At 46.3% G+C, this 20,121-nt stretch overlaps 1 protein-coding gene and 1 long non-coding RNA gene across 2 annotated transcripts; one reads left to right on the plus strand and one right to left on the minus strand.

The window, feature by feature from the left end:
* Window positions 1–4,822: 4,822 nt before the first annotated feature.
* Window positions 4,823–9,096, plus strand: LOC136512166 (uncharacterized). Its single transcript, XR_010772993.1, has 5 exons — window positions 4,823–5,687; window positions 6,335–6,391; window positions 6,501–6,684; window positions 7,360–7,441; window positions 7,894–9,096. It is a non-coding gene; the product is annotated as an uncharacterized lncRNA (long non-coding RNA).
* A 144-nt stretch (window positions 9,097–9,240) lies between these two features.
* Window positions 9,241–13,329, minus strand: LOC136512165 (uncharacterized). The gene is made up of 7 exons (XM_066506147.1): window positions 12,561–13,329; window positions 11,897–12,136; window positions 10,978–11,067; window positions 10,346–10,495; window positions 10,113–10,237; window positions 9,580–9,709; window positions 9,241–9,478 (listed from the first exon to the last, which is right to left on the minus strand). Exons 1-7 carry the CDS (start codon window positions 13,188–13,190, stop codon window positions 9,353–9,355), a joined length of 1,491 nt encoding a protein of 496 aa, XP_066362244.1. The 5' UTR covers window positions 13,191–13,329; the 3' UTR covers window positions 9,241–9,352.
* Between the last annotated feature and the right edge of the window lie 6,792 nt (window positions 13,330–20,121).

The following is a 20,121-nucleotide window of genomic DNA, read 5'->3' on the forward strand; positions in this document are numbered from 1 at the left end:
CAGGTATGGGGCGTATGGCTTATGCACCTTGTTGTTTAATTATTGTATTAGAATGCTTAGATGCAGTACGGCGAAGATGCAAATTGCATCATATCTGCATTATTGTTAATTATTACTATTTGGTTGTTCAGCGAGATTATGTGCAGTGCTACTTGGATACCTTGTTCATCAGGGTGCTATCCGTTCTGAAATCGGAAGAGCTACCTGCTCAAATACAAAGTAGAGAGTTGTATAAGAAGCTGGATGTTCAGACTACAAGCAGATTTGAAGTGGCTGCATAGGGGTATCTGTTGATGTGCTATTTGCCTTGGCTTTCTGTACCATTCAGATTTATTGTGAGAGAATTGTTTTGATGACTGAATGTTGCAATGTAGACATGAAGCACGAAAAGCGGCGGATCCAGGAAATATTTTAGGGGGATTGAACAACACTGTTACTCGATCTTAAGTCTCAACCCCTATACTATAGAACTTTGCCTAAAAATTCATAGGGACTCTACAGTAATTTGCACTGATTCGGTTTGGGTAGGGGGGGCTTGAGCCCCCCCCCCCCCCCCCCACACCCCCCACCGCTGGATCCGCCCCTGAGCACGAATGCTGCTAGTGAATAGACTCTCAAGGACTCGGAAGTCTTCTGAACCGTCAGCAATGTTTTCCTTTTTCAGTTATCCTGTTTTCAGTTCTGAATTTTAGACTCTCGAAAGCAGCCCTGTTCTTTGGTTTGGAATTGGAAGGTGTCTTCCTGTTTTCAGATATATATCTTCCTGTTATCTCCTAGTTATCTGAATGTTATCTACTAGTTACATGAATACTTCCCAGTTAAATTTCTTCCCGGGTAAGAAAATTAGACAAAAGACGTCGCAACTATATATAACATAATTATATATTGATGGTTTATAAAAAATATTGTAATCATGTTGCTCTTATTTATCCTTGATACATTTTCTATCAAATAGTCACACAATGGTGTACAAAAAATTATTTATAGTTGATCCTAGCTATATGCAAAGCATTAAACAGATTAGAGACGGACTCTCGTCTATGGGTTGTATGGCCTATCTTTATATCTATGTGTATGATAGATTCGAGACGCTTAGAGACGGAACCCGTCCGTAGGTTGTACATGCCCTTAGGCTATATACCGAGACTGGCTGTGTCGTTGGCTGTATTATATTACAGCTGCAGCATCTATCAATAATATCTTCTTCATTTTAGATTAGATATACTATACGAGCCATTGTCGGAGACCAAAAGTCTCTCCGTTCTCTCTGCAGTTGGTTCAACTTAGACTGTTACCGTACCTACTACTGCACTTGCATCGTCCATGATGTCATACGTAAGACAGGCTTGGCGTCTCTCTGTTCCCTCTGCAGTTGGTTAGACTTGGACTGTTACCGTACCTACTACTGCACTTGCATCGCCCGTAATGTCATACCTAAGACAGGCTCGGTGTCAGTAAGCATGGCGCTAGGCTCGGTCCCAAGATCTACGGTGCCGAGCTGTCTGCCATGTCACCGTCATGTCTGCGTCTAGCCCAAGAGCTCGGCGCTAGCAACGATGGTGACGAGATAAGAGTCTAGATTTTTGAAATCTTACCTTCAGGGTTATATTTGTGAAAAATTAAAAAAAAGAGCTAAAAAATAAAAAAATCGGGCTCAGCGACGGTGGTGGCACGGTGTGCTAATGGTGTCTTGTTCCTGGGTGAATAGACACACGTGCTATACTGTGAGACGGCACTCCCACTTAAGGATGAAAACAGAACGGAAATATCCCGAACCGAACCGTATCGTTTTTTTATATTTAATCCGATCGAATCCGCATTTTCTTGTCCGACTTTACCGTTTTCGCTTTCGTATTTCAGATGTTTCGTATTTCAAATGTAAAAGTAGAAAACGGTTTAGACATTTTTCCGACCGTTTTCTACTTTTCTACTTTTAATTTGAAATATTCCGAATTGAAAATTCGGTTTAAACCGAATTTGGCCAACTGCACAGGTCATACAACCCAATTACAGGTTGTTCACCACGCAGCTGTGTTCTTTCTACTGGTGGCCAGCTGCCCTCTCTTATAGACGGCGCTCAGCCTCGTCTCTCTTCACCTCATGAGATGGTGCTAAATGTCAGAAAACCGGCAGCATCTACACGAAAGCCCACCTGGGCCATAGCCCATCAAGCTCATCGGTTTAACCCCCACCTGCAAAGTCAATCATTTGATAGTTTTTGCATCAGCCGAATAAATCTTAGTTACTCAAAAGAAAAATCTGAATAAATCTTTAAAATAAAATACTACATCTATTCTAAAAAGATTAATAAAATTATTCTGACTCAGTTCGAGTTCATGTTTCTATAATATGCACTTGTTAATTATTATATGCACTTGAACTTGATCATGTATGCACTTGGTCTACGGGTCGGTATTTCGTATTGAGTTTTCGTATACCGACCGTGTTCGATATAATTCCGCTCGAATTGTTTCGTTTTCGAAATTCTCGATATTCCGTAAGTTCGTGTTCGTTTTCGTGTTCGGTTTGTCCGCTTTCGTTTTCATTTTCGTATTCAAATGTAAAAGTAGAAAACGGTTGAGGAGTTCTCCGTTCGATTCCGTCCGTTTTCATCCTTACTCCCACTGTACAGGCAGAGACAACGATCAGGACAGGCCCAAGATATGACATCGCCATGCGCATCACTAAGAGCAGATGTTCATAAGCCCTTTTCACTTCATATCCGCTGTATACAGTGGTGCGATGGCTCGGCTTAATACATCTTAGATCTCGTTTGGTATGCCTTTTCCACCAGCTCAATGAGCTTTTGGAGCTATTTTATGCTAAACGGCGTAAAATGTAATAACTCTACTTGATGAGCTTCTTAAAACATGCTCTTCCAAAGGGTGGATGAGAGATGGAGCTAAAATAGTAGCTTCTCCTAGCTCCCACCGACTCTGATGGATCTAGCGTAGAATTTTGCGAAGCTTCACTTTGATGGATCTAGCGTAGAATTTTGCGAAGCTTCACATTGATGGATCTAGCGTAGAATTTTGCGAGAGCGTATTTTGCGCATGAAGGATTTTGTTGGCGCTATAACCAAACTCTCTCCACTCTAAGAGGATTGGGGATCGCTTTCTCGCGCAACAGACTTTATGGGTGGTTAGGCGATCAATTTTTTTTCTAGTGAGCCAATCCCACTCTTATCTCCTACATGCGTAGTAAACATTGTTGTGACCATATCTAATTCCGCTAGGGATGGGTCCCACCCCTAATGCCATCTGAGACATATACATTGCGCCTGCCCTACTGAATAGACGAGCAATCATGTTGTCACATAATACAGTCTTGTTGACGTGACTGGTGTTGTCATGGAGGAAGGAGGCACAAGGTGATGCACTCCCATGGTTATGGTGACGACAACGGATTAGTAGCACGACTATATGATTAAAAAAAATGGATCTAAAGTATGACCAGAGAAAACTCTAGGTTGTGACCAATGCACGGACCGACAGCACAACATTAATCTTCGGGTTCTCAACCCCCTACTGGAGAGATTATGGACATCAATCTCCCTAAGTGCAGCCAATGCGAAGCATGGATATAGCATCTCAAGTGCAGTGTAGTCTCTCCACAGGTCCGCAAGGATTTGGCTTAAGCCACCTTACTCCAGCTGGCCCGTCGAATGTTGAGTCAGATGACAAGGACCCCTACAATCAGATCGCAAGGGTCGATGCCCATCCAGAGAGAGCACCCTTGAAAACTACATGGTAATATGTTGTACAACCTTGCCTTCAATCTCTCCTGGTTTTGATATTTCATATGTAAGGTAATTTTAGTAAACACAACACTTGTCTACTAGGAAAGTCGGCTTGCATGACTTTCAAATGATGCCGGCCGGTGTTGCCCTGGCATGTGCTGCACAAGTATGAATATGCACTTGTATAAGTAGATCTTTAACGCGTAATGAAAAGGGCCTGCCTCCGCTTTCCCACGTGTCCCAACGACGAATAATGACATCATTTGTGGTTCTTCACAAGCGTATTATATTTTGAATATGAACGTTCAATTCATTTCTAATATGCCTCTGGTAATTATTGGCAAAAAGGGTGCTCACTACCTACAGACACATGGCGCGCAAAATGACCTACTAGGGCCCACGCCTTTGAGCTTCCTTCGATCATGGCAGTGTCGTGCCAGGCGGGATGGCATGATGCCCTATTGCGCCGAGCCGGATAGCGCAGCAAGGCAGGCCCCACTAGCCCGCCACGCTGGCCTACCTTTGTCTCACCGGTACATGTAGCGCGACAGAGTAGTTTTATCGCACTAGTCTTATTGGTGCGACCAAAAAGATTATAGATGTATAAAAAGCCTTTTCAAACCAGGTTGAATTTTAAAATATTGATTAAAAAAACTCATTTAGCTCGTGAGCCTTGTTCTGCCAGACTGCCACCATCGAGCGTGTAAAAAGGAGTCACCCCAATTGAATTGGGACAGGCAGACCCCCACTCTCACTGTCTCACATCTCTACGTAGGAATCATGTTTCCAAAAAGACGGGCAACGGATCGAACCACGTCACCCGCAAACCCTTCAGCCGTTATCCAGCCAATACGTCATATGGATCGTCCGATCTGGGTTGTAGCGAGTCTCACTCCCGTTAAGCCGTCAACCCGGGCGGTCGCGAATCCTCGCAAACCCGTTCGCGGGCGTCTTCTCGATCTACGGCGTGTTCGGTTGGCTGGTTCGTATCGTTGCTGGTTCGTAAAAAAGTACTATAGGCTATTTGTACGTATTTCGACTGAAATTTACGATCGTTTACGACAGCCAAAGTCCAAACGAACAGGCTGCTGTCCGCGGCGCGTTTCTCTCCTCCAGTCCTCCCACCGCCGTCCGCCTCCTCCGCACCTCCCTCCTCCCGGCACGGGCGGCGGCCAGCGGCCCCAGCGCGGGCGGGGTGCGGGCACCATCAACCCCCGCTGCCCCGCTAAGCCGTCAACCCGGACCCGGGCCGCCGGCCATGCGCACGGCCCGTCTGGCGCGCGTCCGTAAGACCCTTGCACCAACGAGATTTTCCCCTTCTTCCCCACGGGAGCAGAGAAGAGCACGCGCTTGGCACTGCCGATTCCCGCCAGGGGAAGAGCGGCCGGTAGTGATGGAGCCTGCCCAGGGCCCCCGCGCACCTGCGCGACCATGGGCGCCGCCAGCTGTGCCCGTGCGGTTGGCGGCGGCGGTAGCCCGTGAGGAGGAGGCCGCTCGCGGGCGACCCCCACACCTCCCTCCTCCCGGTGCGGGTGGAGGCCCCAGCGGCCCCGGCGCAGGCAGGGTGCTGGCGCGGCGGCCCTAGCCACTCCAGTCCAGGCCACCCCGGCGTCGGATGAGGCCCCAGCGACCCTGTCAGCCCTCGCCCCCGCCTTGAGCTCAGTCGTTCCTCCATGGCTAGCCACAAGTGATGTTGGCATGGATTGCGTCGACAATGGCGGTGGCTAAATGGCGTCGTTCTCGGCTGGATGAACGCCGCCGTGATTTATAGCCGAAATCCATGGCGTCCGTACCTCACTCTCCCGCAGCAATGGACTACCACTCCCCTCCTCCAGGCAATGTGGCAACCGCCAGATTTGGCACTGATCCAACTTGCCCGACCCAGGGGCAGGGCGAGCGGGCACACGCTCCAGGCCCCTGACGCCAAGGGGCCCATAGCGGCCAGCAGGTATGTGTCCTGCAGTATACGCATTTTATATAGTTGAGCAGAGAACGTCGTAGCACCGTCCATCAATACTCGGATATTGCTTGTACTGGTAGATACGTGCTGGTTGCCGACTTTATTGTAATGCTATTAGAAAGCATTTGTATTCAAATATTTTCAGGAAGGAGAAGGGAGACGAAATGATTAGTTAGCTCCTAGATGTGCATTGATTGAGTGGGAGAGATTTCGTAGTTTTGAATTATGCAGTGCTCAGTGTTATCGTTCAGAAACGATTTCTAACCTTAAGCCCAAACATGCGTAATCTGAACCTGGTTTGGGATTTGTAATGGTATTTTTGGTTACGCTACCGTTTTATCAAAATAGAATTTGTACCAATGCTACATTTCATTCACTCTCGAAATTGCTTTTATTCACTATGCTATAAGATAAAACAGGAAAAATAAGAAAAGCGGCGAATGCAATAAGGTATTCTTTTCTATGCATTTGGTAGAGGAAATATTCAGGCTTTTAGCACATCTAAACTACCCTATAATTAATTGAGCAACTTTGTTAGCCCATGTTGCAGTAATCTCCTATCACAAGATCGTGTCTTTTTTTATGGTTCTTGGGTCCAAATTTGTTTAACCGTGGCGTTCCTTTCCTCTCTTCAGGAAGAGTAGAAGGGACGAAAAGAAGACAACGTTGCCAAGCAGCCAGCCCATGACAAGGTTAGGATGCGTGCTAGCTATTCTTGCTCTCTGGCATTTCTTGGAGGCTTTGGTTTGATCGGGTATTGCTTCCATTGTTCATGAAATTTGCCGCCTGCTTGGCAAGCAGAGCGCAACCTGAATGTCAACCAATCAAAACTGATTCAGCACCTGGAGTTGATCAACAGAAAGAATCAGTCGCGATGCCACCGTTGATATCGACGTGGAACTCTACAAGCTGGTCCACAATAGTGATAGTGACATCGACATTGTATTTGCACTTCTGAATTCTGATTATGCTCTTGCTCAGAAAGGTATGGGTTTACAAAGAAAATAAGGCAGTTCATTGTCTGACAATGCTTATCTTGTTCCTTTTTTTGGTAGATAATCTCAAATCATGAATTTTGAGCTTTTAGATGAATATCTCGAATGTGCAGATGTTTTATATATAATGTGCTTATAAGAATGAACAAGTTCCTTGCAAAACTAAATAAATTAGACCAGAAACCTGTAAGGATCATTCAACTTCAGACAAGAATCTTAACTGCAGTATGGTATAATGTGGAAATGCATGCCTAACATTGATTAGTATCTTTTATGCACTACTTTAAGCAACTAATCCAAAGAAAAAAAATGTCAATATGTTTTCAATCGAGTGATATTGTCATAAACACATTAGTCCACCTCACAGCCTCAGTTGTCATGTGCAACACATTGGAAAGTTATGCTACGGCTACGCTAAAATTATCACTGCATGATACTTGTACGATTGGACTGACAAACAAAACAAATCTTCAATCAGTGTTGTTAGCTCCAACTTCAAGGCCCATTATAAAAAAATTTATAGAAAAGGGGATATAAAGCTACCTCGCGATGAAATTCCCTAAATCTTGCATACACATAGGTAATAGCTTAGACATCTATTCCTTTTATTTTGTGCTTATACTGATTCATATGGATTCTAAACTGGCAAGAAAGAGCTCTTGCAGGACAACCTACCGTGCTCCCCTGGGTCAAACCCTGGACAGCAAAAACACCCTCTTTGCCGGTAAATTCCAACAGCAAGGCCAGGTCAGGGTCCATCACATATCTCAAGGTCCCAGCAGTAGAAATAGAACAATACTAACAGAAGCTCGTTTAAATTTGTTATCTCTATATAAGAGAAAAAATGTGCACCAAGACCTACCAAAATTTAATCCAATTGGAACTCAACTCATCTTTATTTGAAACCTTCTAATTTTCTAAACCAACAAGTGAAAAATAAAAAGGTAAATAAGTAATAAAAAAAGCATCTCTGGCTGGACCAGATTATAGCTTAAGCTCCATCATCACTTTCGATTCCACATGATATTAGCAAAGTTCCCTTGCACATGAGACAAATGTATCATGTTTATCCTATTCTCCAATCTCCATAGTTCTGATTGAGTAACCCTAAAGTTTACTGCCCATAATTGAAACTCAGTATAGGCATACAGCAAAAAAAAAGCATATTCTGATTGTTTTTCCCTGTTACACACTTGCAGCGACTATTCAACAAGCAGGAACATGAAAATAGAAGACAAGACTTGGAACAGAAGGGTTATATGGCTATTGCATGCTGCAGTCATTATATATATAGGAGTTCTAGCACCTTTTGTGTATCTCCATGTGAGGCCCCGTGGTGTCCGTCGTATATACTGCAATATACACAAAATCAGATCAATGAGATGTTGACATGTCTTCTTTGGTTATCACGAGTTCTTCTGAATCGCTATACTATCTAGATCTACCACGTATTCTGAACTTCCTTTTATCTATTCAAGTTGATATAGCTATTATCCTTTCTTGAGAATGATTTCCTCAACCAAGCTATACACAATGTGTATGGAATCCGGTCCTGTTCGCCTGCAGCGGCTGGCTGAAGTATCGCAGGCTGGTGCTGGCCCGGCACAGGATCATCCGCGCGGCAATGCCGTGCATGATTTCTAGTTCGATAGGATTGATGTGATGACCTTCTGTATATCGCATAAATGGTAAAAAAAAATGACACGCATCAAAAATTGACATAGGAGCATAGTTGTTATTAAGACAAATATTTAGTATAGTTGTTACTAAGACAAATAGTTGTAACGCACGACATATGAGCCTTCAAATTTATTCATATATAGTGGACCAAAACAATAGGCCTTGAGCCTAACGACTAGGAGCTAATTACTCCTCAATCTTAGGAACCAATTTGATCTCTCTTTCTATTCCTATCCGCTGATTGACACAGCCTGCCCCGCGTGGTCTGAGGCCGACGGCTGTGAGCCAGCCGCACGTTCAGTAACGCGATGGACGTCTCGGGCGCGCCGTTTCCTAGAATAGGAGCGGCCCCACATGACATCTCTCCCCCCTTGACGAGCAGCTCGTCCTCGAGCTAGAACGCTGGATGCTTGTCGCGGAAGGAGTCCAAATCTTCCCATGTAACCGACGCAGCAGGTTCGCTCTGATACCAGGTTGTCAAGGGCGTCGTGCCCTAAGGTAGCTGGCCCTCGACTACGGAGCTCGTAATCTCCTGCCGTCGTCGTCTAGGGCTGAGGTTTTGCCCCTCGGTCGGCTAGGCTTAGTGGGAAGGTGAGAGAGATTAGATGGACTTGCTTTATTCCTTATCCACGTACATGGCTAAATAGGCCTTGAGCCTAACAACTAGCTCCTCAATCTTAAGAACAAATTTTATCTCTTTTTCTATTCCTATCCGCTGATTGACACAGCCTGCCCTGCATGGCCTGAGGCCGACGGCTGTGAGCCAGCCGCGCATTCAGTAGCGCGACGGGCGTCTCGGGCACGCCGTTTCCTAGAATAGGAGCGGCCCCACATGACATATACACTTCACTCGTTGGGAAGATATCTACTGAAACGCAGCTATATGTCTACGGGGATCGTGCAATATATACAGTGGTATCATCTTCTCGAAATGAGATACAGTATATACAGTTGTATCCAGAGCTCACGTAGGAGACGTCAGAACTCAAAACCCCCGTTCACTTGAACAGATAAAGAAGGCCTTGCGGTGTTGTCAAGGGGTGTCTCCAAGGTGATTACTAGTCCCGAACTGCCGACCTGGCCATTCCATTTGGATCGCCCAAGCTGCCAAAGCACCATTCGAGGCCTCAGTTCGCGGTAAGGTGTGCACAGTGCAATTCAATTACAGGCAACTTATTATACATGAGAAGAGGTGGAGTGCTTACAGAGAGAGCTGTGAATGCTGAGGGATGTCTTGAGCAAGAGAAACCACACATTACGCTGAGTTCGTCTTTCAAAGAGTGGACAAACTCGGTGCGTATTCCAGGATCACTTCCTCCGAAAGTGGGGCAAACACTGGTGCATGTACTTCGGTTAATAAGTTCAGAAGTGTGCAACTAAAATAAACTTGGAAAGAAGGGATTGATACAATGGCATGAGAACCACAGTAGTGAAAACCCAAAAGACACTTAAATATCCACCCATGTTTGTACTCATTTAAAGAAGGCCAAAAAGTAAAATGACATAAGCAAGATCAATGAACACGCTCTCAGGTTGTATTCTATGGTAGAATGTAGTTTATCTGCCAAAGCTTTCCTGACCAACAAAAATATTTACAAGACGATGCATCCAACAAAAGATGTCACTGTATTGTGACTAACAGCAGGCCACATTTTTACTAAGCTATTCAGAATAACCTCATTTATCTTGAAAAGCAAACGCTAATTATAACTCTGAGCAAGTGCTTATATCAATCTACCTGATTTGAATGCTGGGCCTCACCATAAGGCCAGACCTCTTCCATGCTACAGCTTGTGCAACTCCAAATGAAACGGAATTATCAGGCCACTGAAACGTTGGAGTGAACCTAGTACCTTGTTTGTTCTTCAAAAGAAATGGAGTAGAAATAAGAAGAGGCAGGTGAAGTAATTAGAAACAGATCTCAAGAGGATTAAGTGATGCTACAGGTAGCATGCTTCCGCATATACTAACCTTGAAAGAGAAGCTCACTCTTGTATCACCAGGACACTTTCCATGTGCTTGGAGGAATCCGCCAAATAAAGGGATTAAACCACTTGCTGTTATCCCCTCACCAGCAACATATGTCAATTGTCCATTTGGAAATTGCACATCCATGAAGGACTGAAACAAAAATCCAAGCAAAGAGCATTAAACAGCAGAAATGTCATACTGCAGTGGTAAGATGATGCAATCCGTACTTCTACATAGGGGCATGCCACAGAAATTATGAGCAAGTCCTATTTTATTGCACAGTAATTCTATAAAAACTCTAGTCAGAGTCCCATTTTGCTGCAAGCGATTAATGGGGACAATCCTATAAAAACTATGTGATAGGAATCATATATCCTTTGATAGCATGATGGCAAAATTAAACAGGAAAGCTTGTTAACCAGCCAACTAGGCACCAGCTGCCCAGTTATCCAGCCAATGTTCTTATCATATGGAGTGACAATTTGCAAATATGAGCCAATCCCATTGTTAATTTGCTAGATATAAATGACTGAATCTTCATAGAACCAGAAATTTGGTAAAGAAAAAAAAATGTGTACAACCAATAGGATAAATGGTGTGTTGAGAGACAGGTAAAAGGCATATACACTTACACAAGCTACAGGGTTGAGGCACATCATTGACATCAGCATCCATTTTCTATGCTTTGACCAGATAGCTGGACATAGGGAATGCATTCCGTTCTGCAACACGTGCATGAATTTCAATATGGACATGCAATAAAGAACAGCCAGTACAGAAACTTGAAGTGCTTGGATAGGCGTAATTGATACAGAAACTGGAAATGCTTGAATATGTGAAATTCTATAGAGAGGGCGACAAACACAACTATATTAGGTGCTAGACGTCCTCAGTGATTTAGCAGAAATTGGTATGCAAAAAATAATATACTTCTGAAAACAGCAAAAGAATATTACATGCATGACTTATTGACTTTGGTGATAGGGCCAAAATTCGGCAATGTAAATAATTTATATAGATATGGGTACATAAATAAACAACAAAAGGTTGGTTATCAATCAGTAATGTTCAGAAAGAAGATAGATAGTTAGCTAAGGAAATATAAAGCTTCCATAGAGCTACTTGAGTATTTGAGTGGGAAAAAAAAGCAACAAAAGTTTGAATATCAATCTGTAATGTTCAGAAACAAGATAAGATATTTAGCTGGGAAATGCAAGTCTTCCATAGAGCTACTTGAGTATTGGAGTGCAAAAACATAAATAACTGTGATAGCAAAAGATTCGCCAGAGAGTATTCTCTAACACCTAATTATATGCTATCACTTGCATGTATGAACTATCCTTCGAACCAAGAACGAGTTCCATCTGCAGTAGATTTTCTATAACCATAAACTGCATGCTAAACTTTTAAAGCTACCATGGTGTATAGAAAATAATCAAATAGTTTGCTAGTCTTCACAAATCACAAGATAAGTGATGTAAGTATACAATTTGAATGGCCACATACATAAGACGAAATGACATCAAGCCTAAAGAAAGGGGGGAGAAGTACCTTGCGATCATAACCATACCAAAGAAGGTGTTGCTTTGACAGATGAACGGGCAAAAGAAGCGTGGAGTCTCGAACAAACAGTAAAGGCCCCAGTTGAACAAGGAAAAGTGGCGAGCTATCATTTCCAGAAGTTAAATTGCCACGTGATGACTCTAACCTCCAAAGGTCTCCTCGTGCAACTACTGAACTCTCGAAGTCATGGTGCCTGGTGTTGTAAGTTGCTGAGATATTTACAGTGCCCTGTGCCAACATCAATACAAGAGTTATGACTCGTAGTTCAGGATTAAAAAATCCATTTAATACGCATACGACTAACAGAAGGTAAGAAAGAAGTTTTTGATACAGCAACAGCCAACAGCATAATTGAACTGCAGGTAGTGCTAATTACAACCAATGATCACAACCAGTTGTTAACATAAAGGGCCCATAACAGACACATTAGATGAGTGAGAGCTATTTAAAGCACCAAAGCATAAAAAAGAACTCAATGTAGACAAATTATAAACAGTTCACCTAAATCAACCATATAGCCAAAACATCATATATTCTTAAGCACAGTTTAGCTCACCAAAATGTTTCAGAACAGAACAGTCTAGGTTATCCCGTGACAGAAAATGTGTCAATTATGTGCAAGTTCATCGTCAATCCGATTGATCATACAAACCTTAGCCTTCTCAAAGTTCTCCAATGTCCCAATTTCGCAATCAAATCCGTCTTCCTCCTCATCCAGTCCATCGTCGCCCATGGCCCCAACCGCACCCACACTAGCTGCAGTGGCACTTCCAGTGACCGCAGCAGCAGCAGCTGCTGCCACCTCGAGGGACCCTATGTCTACAGCCCTTTCCAAAGCGACGTTCGTGGACCCAACCGCCCTCACAGCGAGCGCAACCTCCCCCTCGTCCGCCGTCACCGCGGTCGGCGGCTGTGCGACTTCCCATTTCCGGAACGGCACAGGCACAGGCACCTGGCGCGCGAGGTGCTGAACCGCCGCACCGAGCTCGGACCCCGCCTGCCCGAGCCTGCCGCCGATCTCGACGAGAGAGGACACGGCCACTGCGGGGAGGTCCACGGCCCCGGCCGCGCGGCGCACACCGCTGACGAAGGGGACAACGGGGAGGTCGATGTCGAAGGGGATGACGATCTTGGGCGGCAACAGCGCGGGCGGCGACCACGGGGGCAGCTGCGGCGGCTGCGCGTGGAGGAGGAGCCCCGAGAAGCCCTGCGCGAGGCGGTCCGCCAGGTCCTGCCCGTGCCGCTGCACGCCCACCCACGACGCCTCGAGCGAGATCTCCATGCTTCCGATCCGATTCGATCGAAGCCCCCCGAGCCCGTAGGCTTCGAGGGGAATGGGGGCGAGGTTTCGCGAAGCCGAGAGGTGTGGAGAGGAAGAAGCGGGTTCAGTGGTGGTGGTGGACCGGTGGTGGGTGATCGGGAGGCGCTGCGACGGCGATAACGTCTTGCCTGTCCCCGACGAGACGACGTGGATGGATGGACGGCTGGATATTATTCGAGGTCGGCACGCTGTGGGGCCTACATGTTCGCTTCTGTGGCGGGAGCACGTGAGGACATGTCACGCGCGCAATGGAAGATGGTTAGAGCATCTCCACTTGATTGGAACAAGTTATCTCATTTCCCTACAACCAATAAAAAAGAAGATCGAAGACAAAAATCAAGCTCCAATAGATTTCCTTTTCAAGTCTCTATTTTTTTCTCAATTCCCTTTCATATTCCTCTCTCACTGACATGCAGGACCCACGCTCTTGAGCGACATCGACACATAGCCGCGCTGGGCACGCCGTGCGCCGAATCGGGAGGTGACGCCGCCGCGCCAGGTGGGCTGCAACCACGCGCAAACATGGGAGGGCCGCCGCCGCGCCATGGCCCGACGCCAGCTTGTTATGCCCTAGCGAGACAAGATGACTGTCGCCATGCCACGCGCGTTTGCGCAACCACCTCGCCTGTCGCTTCGCCGTGGCTCACGCCGAGCATGCTGGCGCCGCACCGCGCGCTCTTGCGCAAGCTCCGCACACCGTCGTACCCCCATGCCTAGGTCAGCCCGTCGTTGTTGCGTGCCGCTATGGATAGGAGAGAAACAAGAAAGGAGAGGAAGACAGATTGCAAATTGATTTGGCATTGACATGTGGGGTTCACGTAAATAAAGGGATGAGATTATCTCAATCGGATGGAGCACATATCTCCTATCCAGTGTAATCCAGTTTTCTGAATCTCCTATACTAAATTTTAAGAGAAAGGGGAAAGAGGATCTAACGGAGACAAACTAACTCCAGCCCTCTACTTTGATCTCTATTTTTTTATTAAATTTGTCGGTACTTGGTTCTATCTTGAATTTTTATCCTAATTCTGGTGTCTACAAAATTCTAGCTCTAACAAGAAATTCTAGTCCCGTAATCCACTACAAGTTTTATTTTTTTTTCAGAAATGTCTATTCACGTACCTTCTCTAGGTGATATATCGATCCTTTCAATTGGTCAAAAAGAAAGAGACAAAGATGGCTGCACCCATGTGAATAGATAATAAGAAATGACATGAAAACTTAGGTGATTGAAATAGACATATCTTTTTCATATTGAGTATAAGTATGGCATACTATCAAGAAGGAGGCAACATGAATAGTTCGACAAGTTTCAAGTGCTCAAACTAAACGAACACCAAGTGCTAACATGAGAGAAACCTTCACATAACATGTACATTTGATAGTATCAAAGTTTGTTTTTTATTTAGGATGGCGAGCCCTCCGAATAAGCTTTCCGTAGAGTCCAAGATCATCGAAATTGGAGTTTTGAGTAAAAAGTTATGACACTTTTTGTTGAGGTTCTGCATTTTTTGTTGCAACGACTAGTTTTCATGTGCCTGCATTTATACTCCTTCCCCTTCATTTGTAGGGTTGATGGCTTTGTGCATGAACTAGATACATCGTAGAGGCCTTGTGGCACTGTCCAAACCCCTCTTTGTAGGTTTGTGTGATTTATGAGAAATCTAAAGAGTTGGGTTGAAAGATTTAGGTTTCCTTTAAAATGCAGGAATTTTGCAACAATAGTATAAGAATTTCATAGGAATCATTTTATTTTAACAGGAAAACACATGAAAACAAGACAAAATCCTACATTATGAAGTGGGGCCTAGTTGTTGAGAGCAAGAGTGAGCAACCAAATCAGAAACAATTATGGGCTTCGTGAAGCATATATTACTTTTGGAGGTTAAACCTCCTAGACAGCTAGATGTTGTCTGGCAAGCTCCTATCCTTATTTTGAGCTACGTGAAAGTTTGTGAAAGCATCGGCTTTGCCTCAAGAACAAAAGAAGTCCAATAGTGAAGCAAGGAAAGAGACAATGCTAGATCTAGACCTTTGGTGATCGCTCACGGCCCCTTGGAAGGAGCCAAACTTTATGAAACAAATCTTTGAATCTTCATTTAGCATTTGCTTACTTTTGAGTTCTTGCTTTGATTTGTGTTTCCCACTCAAACTACTTGATTGTGTGTGTTTATGAGTGTAGGTGCATTGTGGACTTGCTAATTTCAAGTTGTTCTCCTTTTTTGCTAAATTTCTGCAAAAATGTGGAAGTTTCGCAAAAGTGTGGTTCTGCAAAAGTGCAGAAGTTGTGCACCTAGCTAATCCGTTGAGAGATTTTGTTGTTAAATTCTAGAAACACTTATTAACTCCATTCTAGATGACATCCTATCCTTTCAAGGGTGTTGAAAAAGTCTCATAGGATAATCTAGTGATGGCATTTTTTGTCGCTATATGTCATCTTCCGGTGATAACTAGAAGTGAAGCACAAAGTATTAAATGATCATAGTATGATCTAATGTAAGCATTTGTGAGTCATCTTATCATCTGGTGTTCACAAACTGTTTCTAATGGCTAGTTGTACTAATAGGATAATCAAACGATGGTATTTTTTGGTCGCAATATCATTTGTGATTGAAAAAATGTGTATTTGCAGCAATGTCTAGTTGGTTTGCTTGTGCTATTTATATTACTCCAGCTGGACACTTCAATTGTGTTGGAGACATGAGAGGCTAGAGGAACTTGCTATTTTTGAAATACACTCCAACCACATATGAGAGCATAGCTATCATATCTATGGTTTGTAATCACGCCTAGTGCTTTATTCAGTGAGTGTTTAGGCCTTTAGATCAAGAGCTAGACAGAGATCACTTTGTGCTCCTTATAATCTTGGTGTGCTAGAGCCTTTGAGAGTCTTAGTGACTCTCCAACAACGTCGAGGATCTTTTGAGCTTCAAGTGGAGCGATAGAGACACCGTCTACAGGGGATGATGCGACCACCTCCTTGGTGGACAAGCACCATAGTGGATGACACCTTGGTGACTAAGAGAGTTAGTTGACAAGTAGTGAGCCTAAGTGGCTTGCGTGAAAGCCTTTGTGACGAGCCCAATGTCATGACCGAAGGAAAGCTTGTTGACCAAGAGCATGTGCTTAGTAAAGTTCCAACGTCGTGTCTTGGGAGTTTGCCCTTTCCTCGTTAATCTTTACTTTACAATAGTTTTGCTTCCTGACGGGTTCATAAACCTAGGGTCCCTCGAGGACCGGCTTCCATGCCAAGGCTCGGCCCAAGAGTCTAAAATGATAGACCGAAAGGGCGGCCCAATCACCGATCGGAAGGACTGGCCGAAGAGAAACAATGCTCTCTCATCGGCTGCTTCGGCCCACCTCTCCGACCGGAGCGTTCGCTTCAACTCCAGCCACCACCGGACAGCCTCTCCAATTAGAAGGCCTAGCCCAAAACACTACTTCCGGCTCCAACCCTACGTCTCTGACCGAGGGTCGTAGGCAACCTGCTCACCGCTCTTCTTCGACCGGCGCACTCAGAGTCGACTGGAGCCATCCGACCGGGGACGCCCGCTCGGTAGGAACCAGAAGACGTGCGAAGAAAGGCAAGACAAGGCTCACAAGTCAAAACCACTATACCAGGGACCATACCTTGTGCGGAACAGTACTCTATAGCCACCATGACACAAACAATATTGTAGGCATCGACATCTCCCTCTACGGTATTGTAGGGGCCGCTAAAACTCCCATTCGGTAAGGCCCCCCACGTGTCTCTGGGCATCGATAGAGGTATGGGCGCCAGGATTTACCGTACCAGGTGAACATAGCGAGACTCCTCACATGCCTCTAGGCATCAAACAGTATTTGTAGGTACCGATGTCCACCATCCCTAAAAAAGGCAGCACGACCTCCGATGTGCATCTGACATTCTACAGTGACAGCAACAGTGTTGTAAGCGCCAACCACTATCTTGTACCCGCCGGTGTGGGCAACAAGGCTTGGAAGGCGTGGGTAACAAGGCTCGGCAGCAAACGTACCCTCACCCTCTCACTTGTAAAGCTGTCCCCTTCATCTATAAAAGGGGTGCGCTTCCTCCAACAAAGAGAACCGATTCTAGTTGGCCAGAGTTCCTTAGATCGATAGCTCACAACTACAGAACCGCTAGGTTCGGACCTCAAGCACCCGGCTTGAACACTTAGCTCATAGCAAAGTTTCTGTCACTCTCGGCCCTTCCGACCGGAGCCGACCGAACCACTTGTACACCCCATCTTTCTCCTTCTCGTTTGTAACCCCACTGCAAACTTCGAGCACCTAGGCTCAGGAATAAAGTCACCAACCGACCCTGACTGGACGTAGGGCACGTTACCTGAACCAGTATAAATCATGTGTCATTGAGTGCTAGGCCACCTCTGATCATAACATATAGCAAAACTACAAATATTCACTAGTTGGTCACTTTCTGCACCGACAGTTGGCGCCGTCCGTGGGGAGGACGCTATACGTTCAACACTTTTTGGTCATCGGATGGCCCACTTTTCCGCCACCCTCGCCGTGGTGGGCTCGGGCGATACGATTCGCTTCGGCTCGCTGGAGTTTCCTACACTCTTACCCACTGGGATGCAGGTCCCACCCGTCTTCGAGCCATCCCAGGCCTTCCTCTTCGGAAGCCTGAACTTTGTCGCCGACTGGCTCGGCGTGCTACATCTCTGCGAGGAGGCTCGTGTCCCGGCACCCATCGGAGGAGCGTCCTCCATCAACTTCGGGACGCATGGCTTCGACGACGTGGCATCTGCGCTTCTTTCTGAGCAAACTCTCTGCTCTAACCCCGCTGTGAGTAATATACACGTTGTTATTTACTTACTATTCTTTATCTTTCGTCGATTACCTAGCGGAACCCCATTGTCCCCAACGCCACCGCCGTACGACTAGTTCCCCTACGGCCTCGCGTCTTCCGCAGACGCATACGCCTAGGGGCTCCGAAGGATGCCTACGCCGCCCCCTCTCGCATCTGAATTCATGGGAATGGTGAGCTATGCTCCCACCTATTTCCATGACCTTATGGATGACGATGGCGAGAGTGACGGCTCCAGTATCGGTGACATGGCACCTAGCCACCGTCTGTCCTGAGAGTGCGCTGTGGTGGACCCTCCGGGACACCCACCAGTGGAAGCAGAGTCCTCATGGACTCACACCTCTCTAGACCCTCACGCGGAGACCCCTGATCTCACACTTGAGCACGGGGAGAAACTACGACAACGGTGGCTGCATCAGCCACCAACTACGTCGGCACGCCTGGCGCACCACACTGTGCCCTGCGCGCATAGACCTGCAAGCGGCGCCCGGGGGCGCACCCGTTAGGTCCATCACAACACCATGGACAGGGGGAACGATCCCCTACACTTCGCTCGGGCGAACCAGAACATCGCCGCCGCAGCAATGCTTCTGCGTGGCCTGTCCAAGCCAAATGACCCCCATGAACAGGCGATCCACCAGAACCTTCGGCCTCTAGTGGAGACCGCCGCCGTTCAATAAGTGGAGTGCTCCATATAGCGATGCCAATACATGTCCTCGCTCTCCGCTAAGGGAACGAGAACACGGCAGATGGGTCGCTCCACCCGATCGCCGCTACAATCACCAAGTGTGGCACAGGAGGCCGCACTGGCACCTCATCTTGACCCAGCGACCGCTCCGCACCGACCGCCTGTATTCGCGTGGCTTGGACCGAACCGAGACACAGGCAGCAGCGACCGGAATCCTAGCCCTGATGGTTTGGGACTGTGGACCTTTATCCAAAACCCCCAACAAACGCCACTCCCATCGTGCTCCGACGGAGGCTAGGGCAAGGGCAAGGCCAAGCACTGGGATCAGGATGAAGGCCCCTCCATGCAGAGGGGGAAAAAGAACAGAAAGAATCGCTACCAACCGGCCAACTCTGTGTTGGTCCACACAGCTGATCATGCGGGCGCGCAGCCCCAGCAGGGCCCTTCTAGCCACTTCCACGAGCTCATGGAGAGCCCATGCACCAACCACGACTACCTCGTAAAACACCTCTACAAGGACTGCCAACTCCTCAAGCACCTTCTACGGTAGGCTGGCAATGGCAAGGAGGCAGCAACCAAGAAAGGGAGCGTAGAGAGCTAGGACGCGTACCGACCGAAGGATGACAACAACGCCCATCTCTCTGAACTACTGGAATAGCTATGTTGTTTTTCCTAAGCTTCAATCTTATCATTGTTTACTTAGTATATGCTCCTACAAAAGCACCCTGACCCGAACACTTTTCGCCCCGGGGCACTCAGGGGCTCCACTAGGGTACACTACTATCATTATGCATAAATGACTACCTTCCTGTTTTGTTTACATATGGTGGAATTCCTTCCTACCTAACCAACGGGATAGTTGTTCCTTAGTTTTGCTTTACGTAGCTTTGCTTTAAAAACATTCCAACCGATCGCACCCTGCCTTTCCCTACGGTTATGAGTAGCCGAGCCTCTCGGGCCACGCCCTGGGCTCCCAAGGCCATGGCCTACGGGACAAACGGGCAGGTACGAGAAAGAAAGAATAAAAAACAAAATTATGCTAAGGGAAAACTAAGGAACAAAAGGGAACAGGCTCCCTCGAATGGAGCAATTCTATCACAGAAAACAAAACCGACTGTAGTCATTAAGCACACAGTAATATTTACACGGGGGCTCCCCCACAAACTTAAACTTCTACCTTCACTAAACTACTTATATTTTGCAAGCTATTGGACCGGCCCAGCGGCATCTGTTGTCGGAGCGACCGACGGAGGAGTAGGTTGCTCACTCCTCGGTGACACGACATTCGGCTCGGTCGGGGCTGGGGCAACGTTTGCCTCCGACCCAGGCTCCGCACCATCTGCAGACTGGGAAATGTCTTCTCCGTGCATGCT

The sequence above is a fragment of the Miscanthus floridulus genome, chromosome 16 (genome assembly GCF_019320115.1).
Source record: "Miscanthus floridulus cultivar M001 chromosome 16, ASM1932011v1, whole genome shotgun sequence".
NCBI lineage: Eukaryota > Viridiplantae > Streptophyta > Magnoliopsida > Poales > Poaceae > Miscanthus > Miscanthus floridulus.

Excerpts from the sequence above, each read along its gene's own strand:
- LOC136512165 (XM_066506147.1), bottom strand. The coding sequence starts at position 13,190 with ATGGAGATCTCGCTCGAGGCGTCGTGGGTGGGCGTGCAGCGGCACGGG. Across the intron at positions 10,496-10,977 it reads GCCTCAACCCTGTAGCTTGT|TCCTTCATGGATGTGCAATT; the intron begins GTAAGTGTATAT and ends TTTTTGTTTCAG. Across the intron at positions 9,479-9,579 it reads CAGCATTCACAGCTCTCTCT|CTTGGGCGATCCAAATGGAA; the intron begins GTAAGCACTCCA and ends GTGCTTTGGCAG.